Genomic DNA, 12526 nt, shown 5'->3' on the forward strand with positions numbered 1-12526 from the left:
ACAAATGCTGAAGTAAGATTAAAGTGAACCTGATATGATTTGTGGTTCTGATTCCAAAGAATCATAGAAACATACAGAACCGAAGGAGGCCATTTTTCCCATCGTGATTGTGCCGGCCAAAAAAGAGCTCTTTGCTAGGGCGATCCAAAACTAATCGCATTGCCCTGATCTCTTCCTATAGCCCTTTTGTACAGCACAGAAACAGGCCATTTGGCCCAACAGGTCTATGCCAGTGTTTGTGCTCCACACAAGCCTCCTCCCACCCTTCTTCATCTAACTCCATCAGCATAATCTTCTATTCCTTTCTCCCTCATATGTTTATCTAGCTTCCCCTTAAATGCATCTATGTTATTCGCCTCAACTACTCCTTGTGGTAGCAAGTTCCACATTCTAGCCACTCTCTTGGTAAAGAAATTTCTCCTGAATTCCCTATTAGATTTATTCGTGACTATCTTATATTTATGGTTCATAATTCTGGTCTCCCTGCTTCAAATGTTTATCTATATTTCCCTTAAAAATGCAATGGTTTCTACCTCAGTCAACCCTTGTGTTAAACATTCCATGCTCCAACAACCTAAGTAAAGACATTTCTCCTAGCCTCTCAATCTCTTAATGACAATTTTAAATTGATGATTCTTCATTACTGACTCCCCAACCAGAGGAATTAGTTTTTCTCTATTCACTATAAAGTGCTTTATAATTTTAAAGATCTTTATTACATCTTCTCTTAACCTTAATGGAAACAATCCCAGTATCTCAAGTCTCTCCTCATAACTATAGTTTCCAATCCCTGGCATCAGTATTGTACACTCTCTATGGCTTTAATGTATTTTTTATAATGTGGCTCCGGAAACTGAAAACAGTACTGCATTGGTGGCCAACTAACATTTTATACAAATTTATCATTACTTCTTTACTCAACAAAGTTGTAATTCTTTTGATATCTAGGTAACCTTTTCCTGTGTAGAAGTAGTTGATAAAGTATTGTTAGAGATACAGCTGTGTTACCACTCATTTCTTGATATCTCTGATAAACAAAAGTTAAATGGTCGTCAATCAACGCTGTACTATAATCAGACTGTTGGAAAAATATCCTGATTTGTATTGGCTTAATACAGGTCAACCCGAAGAAAACGAAATATGGCATCATATAATAAACCCTCAATACACAATGGCAAGTTACAATGGATTTATTTCCTACATCAGGATTTTCCACCTAACCATCACGGTTTTAATGGGTGTTCAGGACCGGAATCCCAATCTTAATGTGGGCTCACGTCAGAGATGGTGCAACATAATTAATCCTTCAGCGGCGACTGATTCTTTTTCAACTGCAGCTATACAGGGCTGGATTTCATCAGTATTATCATCATTAAAACAGTGACTGGCATTAGTGTCAATAAACTGCAAGGTGTGACTCATCCCCAGGGGTTCGAGCTGCACCACTCGCCCCGTAATCAGGGCCGGGCTGCACTGCTCTCCCCGTAACGTGGGTCAGCGCATAGTGTTTGTGGTGTCATTGGTTGCTGAGTATAAACAGTAGATTGTGCTGTGTAACCATGCTGAGGTCTCAGAAATCCTTGGTACCTGGGAGTCGCCTCCACCATTTTTCTAACTCTGCTTGTTCTTGCTAAGTAGCAAATGCTGGGAATAGCTTCGTCTCTTCCTATAAGTCACATAATTACCAATAAATTTAAGGCTTTATTCAAACCCTTAATGACCTGTTATTACTGTGAAGCCATAAACTGCTCTGCAGTACATACTGGTGGCACTGTGTTGCTGAGATATAAACACGCACTTAAAGAATAACAGTACTGACTGATCTCACCTGAAGCAAAACATTTCTGTCACTAAGTTTCTAAGAAATTATAAATAACTAAAGGATTCAATTTGCTTGGCATTGATAAATTGTTCAAGCTTCATTTCTACTTTGAAATCATCTCGAAAGCTTTACATCGTTATCAGTGTTATGTATGAACTTTAAAGTCCCAAGTTTCCATACTTGGCTGCACAGACCAGAAGGTCCCAGCTTTCATCCCCAGTCAGTGCTGAATTAGTAATGTCAGCTGTTACAATTGGCCTATGTACCCCAGGCTATGGAGGAGGCAAAGAAATAATACAGTGCCATTACACTACTGGGTGTATTCTATAGGTCATCTACTAGTGGGAAGGATATAGAGGAGCAATTTTGCAGGGAAATTACAGAGAGGTGCAAAATCCATAGAGTAGTGATAACGGGGGACTTCAACTATCCTAGTATGGACTGGGATAGTAATAATAAAAGGGGTAAAGAGGGGGAGAAATTTTTGAAATGTGTTCAGGAGAACTTTCTTAACCAGTACGTTTCCAACCCAACCAGGAAGGAGGCCTTGCTGGATTTGGTTCTGGGGGATGAGGCAGGCCAAGTGTCAGTGGGGGAATATTTAGGGAACAGCAATCATAGGATCATAAGGTTTAGAATACCTATGGAAAAGGACATCGACCACTGTTAAGTGAAAATACTCAATTGGAGGAGAGCCAACTGGGATTGGGATGAGAACTGATCTGGCCCGGGTAAATTGGAATCAAAGATTGGCAGGCAAAACTGTAATTGAACAATGGGTGGCCTATAAGGAGGAGATAGTTCGGGTACAGTCTAGGTACATTCCCATGAGGAAGAAAGCTAGGGCAACTAAAGCCAGAGCTCCGTGGAAGACAAAGGAGATAGAGTGTAAGATGAAGCAGAAAAGAGAGGCATATGACAGATGTCAGGTTGATAACACAAGTGAGATCCAGGCTGAATATAGAAAGTTCAGAGGGGAAGTGAAAAAGGAATTAAGAGGGGTAAAGAGAGAATGAGGGCCGATGAATGGCAGATGGAGTTTAATTTAGATAAATGTGAGGTGATGCATTTTGGTAGATCGAATCGGGCCAGGACCTACTCCGTTAATGGTAGGGCGTTGGGGAGAGTTATAGAACAAAGAGATCTAAGAGTACAGATTCATAGCTCCTTGAAAGTGGAGTCACAGGTGGATAGGGTGGTGAAGAAGGCATTCGGCATGCTTGGTTTCATTGGTCAGAACATTGAATGCAGGAGTTGGGATGTTTTGTTGAAGTTGTACAGGGCATTGGTGAGGCCACACTTGGAGTACTGTGTACAGTTCTGGTCACCCTATTATAGAAAGGATATTATTAAACTAGAAAGAGTGCAGAAAAGATTTACTAGGATGCTACTGGGACTTGATGGTTTGACTTACAGGGAGAGGTTAGACAGACTGGGACTTTTTTCCCTGGAGAGTAGGAGGTTAAGGGGTGATCTTATAGAAGTCTATAAAATAATGAGGGGCATAGATAAGGTAGATAGTCAAAATCTTTTCCCAAAGGTAGGGGAGTCTATAACGAGGGGGCATAGATTTAAGGTGAGAGGGGAGAGATACAAAAGGGTCCAGAGGGGCAATTTTTTCACTCAAAGGGTGGTGAGTGTCTGGAACGAGCTGCCAGAGGCAGTAGTAGAGGCGGGTACAATTTTGTCTTTTAAAAAGCATTTGGACAGTTACATGGGTAAGATGGGTATAGAGGGATATGGGCCAAGTGCAGGCAATTGGGACTAGCTTAGTGGTATAAACTGGGCGACATGGACATGTTGGGCCGAAGGGCCTGTTTCCATGTTGTAACTTCTATGATTCTATGAATAGACGGGTGTCAAACATAAAAGAGAATCCAAAAGTCTTCTACAGGCATGTAAACAGTAATTAGGTAGCAAGAGGAGGGGTGGGACCGATCAGGGACCATAAAGGAAATCTACTCATGGAGGCAGAGGGAACGGCTGAGGTACTAAATGAGTACTTCGCATTTGTTTTTACCAAGGAAGAAGATGCTGCCAGAGTCTCAGTAAAGGAAGATGTAAGTGAGATACTGGATGAGCGAAAAATAGATAAAGAAGAGGTACTTGAAAGGCTAACTGTACTTAAAGTAGACAGGTCACCCGGTCTGGATGGGATGCATCCTAGGTTGCTGAGGGAAGTGAGGGTAGAAATTGCGGAGGTACTGGCCGTAATCTTCCAAACATCCTTAGATACAGGGGTGGTGCCAGAGTACTGGACAATTGCAAATGTTACACCCTTGTTCAAAAAAAGGGTGTAAGGATAAACCCAGCAACTACAGGCCAGTCAGTTAAACCTCAGTGGTGGGGAAACTTTTGGAAATGATAATCCGGGACAGAATTAGCAGTCACTTGGACACGTATGGATTGATTAAGGAAAGCCAACATGGATTTGTTAAAGACAAATCGTGTTTAACCAACTTGATAAGAGTTTTTTGATGAGGTAACAGAGGGTAGATGAGGGCAATGCGGTTGATGTGGTACATATGGACTTTCAAAAGGCGTTTGATAAAGTGCCGCATGGTACGCTTATCATCAAGATTGAAGCCGATGGAATAAAAGGGGCAACAGCAGCATGGATACAGAATACATGAATACATACTAAGTGACAGGAAACAGAGAATAGTGGTGAACGACTGTTTTTCGGATTGGAGGGAGTTGTACAGTGGTGTTCCCCAAGGGTCGGTACTAGGAACACTGCTTTTCTTGATATATATTAATGACTTGGACTTGGATGTACAGGGCACAATTTCAAAATTTGCAGATGACACAAAACTTGGAAGTGTAGCAAACAGTGAGGAGGATAGTGATAGACTGCAAGAGAATACAGATAGGCTGGTGGAATGGGCAGACACGTGGCAGATGAAATTTAACGCAGAAAAATGTGAGGTGATACACTTCGGTAGGAAGAATGAGGAGAGGCAATATAAACTAAAGGGCACAATTCTAAAAGGGGTACAGGAACAGAGGGACCTGGAGGTATATGTACACAAATCATTGAAGGTGGCAGGGCAGTTTGAGAAAGCAGTTAAAAAGGCACATGTGGTCCTGGGCTTTATAAATAAAGGCATAGAGTACAAAAGCAAGGAAGTCATGATGAACCTTTAGAGTCATAGAGAGTCATACAGCACGGATAGAGGCCCTTCGGCCCATCGTGTCCGCGCCGGCCATCAGCCCTGTCTACTCTAATCCCATATTCCAGCATTTGGTCCGTAGCCTTGTATGCTATGGCATTTCAAGTGCTCATCCAAATGCTTCTTGAATGTTGTGAGGGTTCCTGCCTCCACAACCCTTTCAGGCAGTGAGTTCCAGACTCCAACCACCCTCTGGGTGAAAAAGTTCTCTCTCAAATCCCCTCTAAACCTCCTGCCTTTTACCTTGAATCTATGTCCCCTTGTTATAGAACCCTCAACGAAGGGAAAAAGCTCCTTAGTATCCATCCTATCTGTGCCCCTCATAATTTTGTACACCTCAATCATGTCCCCCCTCAGCCTCCTCTGCTCCAAGGAAAACAAACCCAATCTTCCCAGTCTCTCTTCATAGCTGAAGCGCTCCAGCCCTGGTAACATCCTGGTGAATCTCCTCTGCACCCTCTCCAAAGCGATCACATCCTTCCTGTAGTGTGGCGACCAGAACTGCACACAGTACTCCAGCTGTGGCCTAACCTGTGTTTTATACAGCTCCATCATAACCTCCTTGCTCTTATATTCTATGCCTCGGCTAATAAAGGCAAGTATCCCATATGCCTTCTTTACCACCTTATCTACCTGTTCCGCCGCCTTCAGGGATCTGTGAGCTTGCACACCAAGATCCCTCTGACCCTCTGTCTTGCCTAGGGTCCTCCCATTCATTGTGTATTCCCTTGCCTTGTTAGTCCCTCCAAAGTGCATCACCTCGCACTTTTCCGGGTTAAATTCCATTTGCCACTGTTCCGCCCATCTGACCAACCCATCTATATCGTCCTGCAGACTGAGGCTATCCTCCTCGCTATTTACCACCCTACCAATCTTTGTATCATCAGCGAACTTACTGATCATATCTTTTACATTCATATCCAAGTCATTAATGTAGACCACAAACAGCAAGGGACCCAGCACCGATCCCTGTGGTACCCCACTGGCCACAGGCTTCCAGTCACAAAAACAACCTTCGACCATCACCCTCTGCCTTCTGCCACTAAGCCAGTTTTGTATCCAAAGTGCCAAGGCACCCTGGATTCCATGGGCTCGTACCTTCTTGACCAGTCTCCTGTGGGGGACTTTATCGAAGGCCTTACTGAAATCCATGTATACCACATCCACTGCGTTACCCTCATCCACACGCCTAGTCACCCCCTCAAAAAATTCAATCAAATTAGTCAGACATGATCTTCCCTTGACAAAGCCATGTTGACTATCCCTGATTAATCCTTGCTTCTCCAAGTGGAGACTTATTTTGTCCTTCAGAATTTTTTCCAATAATTTTCCTACCACTGATGTTAGGCTCACTGGCCTGTAGTTCCCCGGTTTTTCCCTACTCCCCTTCTTGAATAATGGTTTGGCCACAACTGGAGTATTGTGTCCAGTTCTGGGCACCGCACTTTAGGAAAGATGTGAAGGCTTTAGAGAGGGTGCAGAAAAGATTTACTGGAATGATTCCAGGGATGACGGACTTTAGTTACGTGGATAGACTGGAGAAGCTGGGGTTGTTCTCCTTGGAACAGAGAAGGTTGAGAGGAGATTTGATAGAGGTATTCAAAATCATGAAGGGTCTAGACAGAATAGATAGAGAGAAACTGTTCCCATTGAAAGAAAAAGATCAAGAACCAGAGGACATAGACTTAAGGTGATTGGCAAAAGAAGCAAAAGTGATATGAAGAAAAACTTGTTTACACAGTGAGTGGTTAGGATCTGGAATGCACAGCCCGAGGGGGTGGTAGAGGCAGATTCAATCATGGCCTTCAAAAAGGGAACTGGATAAGTTGGATAAGTTGGATAAGTGCTTGAAAGTAAAAACATTGCAGGGCTATGGCTAGAAGGCAGGGGAGTGGAACTAGCTGGGTTGCTCTTGCATAGAGCCGGCACGGACTCGATGGGCTGAATGGCCTCCTTCTATGCTGTAACCTTTCTATGATTCTAAATTAGCTGGAGTATCTGCTCATCCCTATCCTGTGACTCCTGTTGAAAATGTATGTATGTATGGGGGCAGGCTCCGGCTCATCCGTGATGCTCCCCACAGTCGAATATTCTGCTAACGCATTGTCTGTGCCTATACACGAAGAAAGGTCATTTTTGTGAGGTATCGAGGAGGGTAACTGGTGCCTGCGGATCTGTACCCGAGAATCAGTGCCTTGCGGGGAGACAAACCCTTCAAGTGGCTCCGCAGCAGGATCCAGTACGCAGCTCCTGACCCTCGGAGTCTCGAATAAAAACTGGGACCCCGACACCGCCTGTCATTCAATCCCCGCACTATTAAATCAACGCCCTCCCGCCCTTGTCGGTCCCCGAACTCACCCTCAGCATCCCCGCTGCCGCCGCCATTAATACTACCGTCTCACGCACAATCCGTATCGGCTGGACCTCCAACTCCGCCCGAGCGCTGCACAAAGGTTCCGCCTCTACAGCCAGGCTGAACGGTGCAGCAGTAGGTCTACCAACCTTGCAAAGCAGTGCAGAAAGGGAAATCAACCAGGGAGAGCAGTGTCAGGTATAGCCATTGAAGAAAGGAGGGCGGCCAGGGAGTAGGAGAGCAATATAGAACGTACAACACAGAAACAGGCCATTCATAGAAAGGTTACAGCACAGAAGGAGGCCATTCGGCCCATCGAGTCGCTGCCGGCTCTATGCAAGAGTAATCCAGCTAGCCCTACAATTTTTTTCCTTTCAAGTACTTATCCAGTTCCCCTTTGGAAGCCATGAATGAATCTGCCTCCACCACCACCAGTGCATTCCAGATCCTAACGACTTGCTGCATAAAAAAGCTTTTCCTCATGTCACCTTTGGTTCTTTTGCCAATCAGCTTAAATCTATATCTTCTGGTACTTGACCCTTCTACCAATGGGAACAGTTTCTCTCTATCTATTCTGTCTCAACCCTCCATGATTTTAAATACCTCTATCAAATCTCCTCTTAATCTTCTCTGTTCCCAGCTTCTCCAGTCTACCCACATAACCAAAGTCCCTCATCCCTGGAATCATTCTAGTAAATCTTTTCTGCACGCTCTCTAAGGCCTTCACATCTTTCCTGAAGTGCGGTGCCTAAAACCGGACACAATTCTCCAGCTGTGGTCGAACCAGTGATTTTTAAAGGTTCGTCATGACTTCCTTGCTTTTGTACCCTATGCCTCTATTTATAAAGCACAGGATACCGTATGCTTTTTTAACCGCTTTCTCAACCTGCCCTGCCATTTTTAATGATTTGTGCACATATACCACCAGATCCCTCTGTTCCTGTACCCCTTTTAGAATTGTGCCCTCTAGTTTATATTGCCTCTCCTTGTTCTTCCTACCGAAATGTATCACTTCACATTTTTCTGCATTAAAATTCATCTGCCATGTGTCCAACCGTTCCACCAGCCTGTCTATATCCTCTTGAAGTCTATCGCTATCCTCATTGTTCGCTACACTTCCAAGTTTTGTGTCATCTGCAATTTAGAAATTGTGCCCTGTATACACAAGTCCAAGTCATTAATATATATCAAGAAAAGCAGTGGTCCCAGTACCGACCCCTGGGGAAGACCACCGGACATCTCCCTCCAGTCCGAAAAACAACCGTTCACCACTACTCTGCTTCCTGTTACTTAGCCAATTTTGTATCCATGTTGCTACTGCTCCCTTTATTCCATGGGCTTCAATATTGATGACAAGCCTATAATGCGGCACTTTATCAAACGCCTTTTGGAAGTCCATATACACCACATCAACCGCACTGCCCTCATTGACACTGTTACCTCATCAAAAAACTCTATCAAATTAGATAAACACGATTTGCCTTTAATAAATCCGTGTTGGCTTTCCCTAATCAATCCACACTTGTCCAAGTGACTGCTAATTCTGTCCCAGATTATCATTTCTAAAAGTTTCCCCACCACTGAGGTTAAACTGACTGGCCTATAGTTGCTGGGTTTATCTTTACACCCTTTTTTGAACAAGGGTGTAACATTTGCAATTCTCCAGTCCTCTGGCACCACCCCCGTATCTAAGGATGTTTGGAAGATTATGGCCAGTACCTCCGCAATTTCCACCCTCATTTCCCTCAGCAACCATCCAGACTGGGTGACTTATCTACTTTATGTACAGCTAGCCTTTCTACTACCTCTTTATCAATTATTAGCTCATCCAGTATCTCAACTGCATCTTCCTTTACTGAGGTTCTGGCAGCATCTTTTTCCTTGGTAAAGACAGATGCAAAGTACTCATTTAGTACCTCAGCTATGCCCTCTGCCTCCATGAGTAGATCTCCTTTTTGGTCCCTGATCGGCCCCATCCCTCCTCTTACTACCCGTTTACACGCCTGTAGAAGACTTTTGGATTCCCTTTTACATTGGCTGCCAATCTATTCTCATACTCTCTCTTTACCCCTCTTATTTCCTTTTTCACTTCCCCTCTGAACTTTCTATATTCAGCCTGGTTCTCACTTGTGTTATCAACCTGACATCTGTCATATGTCCCATTTCTCTGCTTCATCTTACTCTCTATCTCTTACGAAATCCAGGGAGCTCCGGCTTTAATTGCCCTACCTTTCTCCATAGTGGGAATGTATCTAGACTGTACCTGAACCATCTCCTCCTTAAAGGCCACCCATTGTTCAATTACAATTTTGCCTGCCAATCTTTGATTCCAATTTATCCAGGCCAGATCAGTTCTCATCCCACTGAAATTGACCCAAGTCGGTGTGTGTGCTCTGTACACATCTCCTCCAACCCCTCTTCATCTCACCCTATCAGGATATCCTTCTATTCCTTTCTCCCTCATGTGCTTATCTAGCTTCCCCTTAAATGCCTCAACTACTCCTTGGGGTAGAATGTTACACATTCTTACCACTCTTTGGGTAAAGAAGTTTCTCCTTAGGGAAAGTAGTTGGGGAACACACTACAATGTATAAGCAGCCATATATGTGCAATGTTTACAAACAACAGTGCAGATATAAGGTACAGCAAGCAGTACTCAAACAGTGTGTCTGCGGGAAGAGGAACTGCTCGATTTACCATCCATGGGAACGATTTCCTCTGTTAGCTATGTGTAGGACGATCATAAATACATTTCAAACACATTCAAAATCATGCAGCCATGGAAAATAGTGTTAATTAAATTCTGTAAAACATATCGGTCAGAATAACGATGTATTTTATCAAAACTACAGCACAGAAATAGGCCAGTCATCCCACTGGTCTATGCCAGCATTTATGTTCCACATGAGCCTCCTCCCTCCCTACTTCATCTAACCCTATCAGGATACCCTTCTATTCCTTTCACCATTATATGCTTATCTAGCTTCCCCTTAAATGCATCTTTGTTATTTGTCTCAACTACTCCTTGGGGTAGCACGTTACATATTCTTACCACTCTTCGGGTAAAGACGTTTCTCCTGAATTTCCTATTGGACTTACCCTACATTAGAGTGTAATTGCATTCTGAATCTAGAATCAGGACACAACTTTACACTGGAAGAAGCAGTGTCACTCCAGAGTCAGGTCGAGCCATAAATCTATATTTAGAAGTTTAGCATCTGTGCGAAAACTGCTTTATCCTGACACTAACCTTGCAGTGTTTAATGCACCCTTAGATCAGCAGACAAGCAAACACTGTAGGCAATGAACAGAATCAAAAGTAGCTTTACCATTTTAATTTAGTTCCTTCCTCCTCTTCTCTATCAAGTATTTGTTTTAGAGCTGAGGAGACCAGCCTGTGATGCATTCACTATTAATAGTGTCTATTATGAAGAATAATAAATGCATAGAATATGCTTCAAGGCCCAAACCAATTTTAACGTTAAAATAAGGCCCATTCATTTGTTGGCTTCAGCTGCTTTGATGTTTTACCTCAACATCTTACTGTCCGGTACTAGCTAACAATGATGCTATATGCTTAGACAAGGGCTTTCCCTGTAATCAACTGTGGTGCTACTCTATTTTTGACTGGTGGAATTGAACAATATTGTACAAGAACACCTGAACTCTCCTGATGATAGTAAGGAACAGACAAATATTATCAACAGTGAGCCTTGAATCTGCATTAAATCTTGCAGTTTAATGATACTTTACACTCCTCGAGTTCATTATCACCTGACCTCTTTGATTAGATTACAACCTTAAGTATCAGTGTTCCAATGTCTCTGAAACTTCTATTTTTAAAAATAATTTTTCTGTTTAAACTCTTTGTATAATCTTTGTATTCATGTACCCTTTGCTTATTTTTGTGACTATTATCTGTGTGTAAAACAAATTATCGTGCTTCATAAAAGTAATTCATTATATGAAGTGCTTTATGTTTTGAGGTAAGACAGTGACAACAATGGAGACCATTGGAACGTTCATGCCTATCCGCTACTGAGCGTGGTTATGAATGTGTGCTAATTATGTCTGGAGGTTTTCTATTGCTGTGTACGAAACCTGCCTGCAGCACTAGCTTCAGCGGGAGGAGTGGCCCTCGTCCTTCGATCTGACTGGCTTTGCACTGGGGGAGGAGATGTGGCAGCTGACTGGCTTTGCACTGGGGGAGGAGGTGCAGAGAGATGGCAGCTGACTGGCTTTGTACAGGGGAAGAAGATGTGGCAGCTGACTGGCGTTGTACTGGGGGAGGAGATGTGGCAGCTGACAGATCCCAGCTAAATCCTGCAAGGGAAAGGGAATGGAGGCTGAACAACATTTGATTGGCCAGATTGGCAGCATGCAAAGGCAGGAATTCTGCGTTCAATTTTTCATTGCACGTTTTATTAACCCTATAGTGACTCATACTAAGGTTTAAAAGATCATTGCTTAATATCTGTATTTCATTCTGTCCCTGTCTTTAGGTTCTTCCAACACAATTTCCTTCGAACATTCTCAAGATCACATCCTACTACTGGTGCCATTTTTTTACTGTTCTGTATGAACTATTGCCACGTCTGTAGATATGTATTTAGTTTTCAATAGCATCTTCTTACTCACAGGCTATTAAGCCCATTAACTTATATGGGGATTGGGCAGGAAAGTGGAGTTGAGGTTAAAGATCAGTCATGATCATACTGAATGGCAGAGCAGGCTCGAGGGGCCGTATAGCCTACTCCTGCTCCTATTTCTTATGTTCTTATGTAACTGTTTCTTTGTAATGGGAGACAGTATATGTGATTCTTTCCAACCACCTGTTCTGTCCTATAGGGGACTCATTTGTGTGCTACTTTCCAGTTCTGGCAAAGGGTATGCACCCAAAATATTAATGCATCTTTTCTCCTTACAGATACTGGCAGACCTGCTGCATATTTCTAGCATTTTTATTTTAACTTCCCTTTATTGTTACAAAAGTGATTGTTAAACAGGAATATCAAAGTTATCTGCTTTTATTTTGTCACCATATCACAAAGGTGTACCGAGCCAGCGACTCAATTTAACTCCAAGCAGTCTGGTAGGATTTTGAGGAGGAGAGAGTTCTCCCCGGTATCCTGGCCAATATTTATCTCTCAACCAACATCACTAAAACTGATTATTTGG

The 12526-nt window shown here is 43.1% G+C and overlaps 2 protein-coding genes across 2 annotated transcripts in view; one reads left to right on the plus strand and one right to left on the minus strand.

The window, feature by feature from the left end:
* Window positions 1–7420, minus strand: part of LOC137305453 (branched-chain-amino-acid aminotransferase, cytosolic-like) — a 49942-nt gene extending 42522 nt beyond the window's left edge. The window contains exon 1 of the mRNA XM_067974285.1: window positions 7354–7420. Coding sequence (XP_067830386.1) covers window positions 7354–7380 — 27 coding nt within the window. The 5' untranslated portion in view covers window positions 7381–7420. The remainder of the gene's footprint in view (window positions 1–7353) is intronic.
* The window catches only part of sacs2 (sacsin molecular chaperone 2), a 103997-nt gene that overhangs the window by 11958 nt on the left and 79513 nt on the right, over window positions 1–12526 (plus strand). The window lies entirely within an intron of this gene.

The sequence above is a fragment of the Heptranchias perlo genome, chromosome 40 (genome assembly GCF_035084215.1).
Source record: "Heptranchias perlo isolate sHepPer1 chromosome 40, sHepPer1.hap1, whole genome shotgun sequence".
In the NCBI taxonomy this organism is placed as follows: domain Eukaryota; kingdom Metazoa; phylum Chordata; class Chondrichthyes; order Hexanchiformes; family Hexanchidae; genus Heptranchias; species Heptranchias perlo.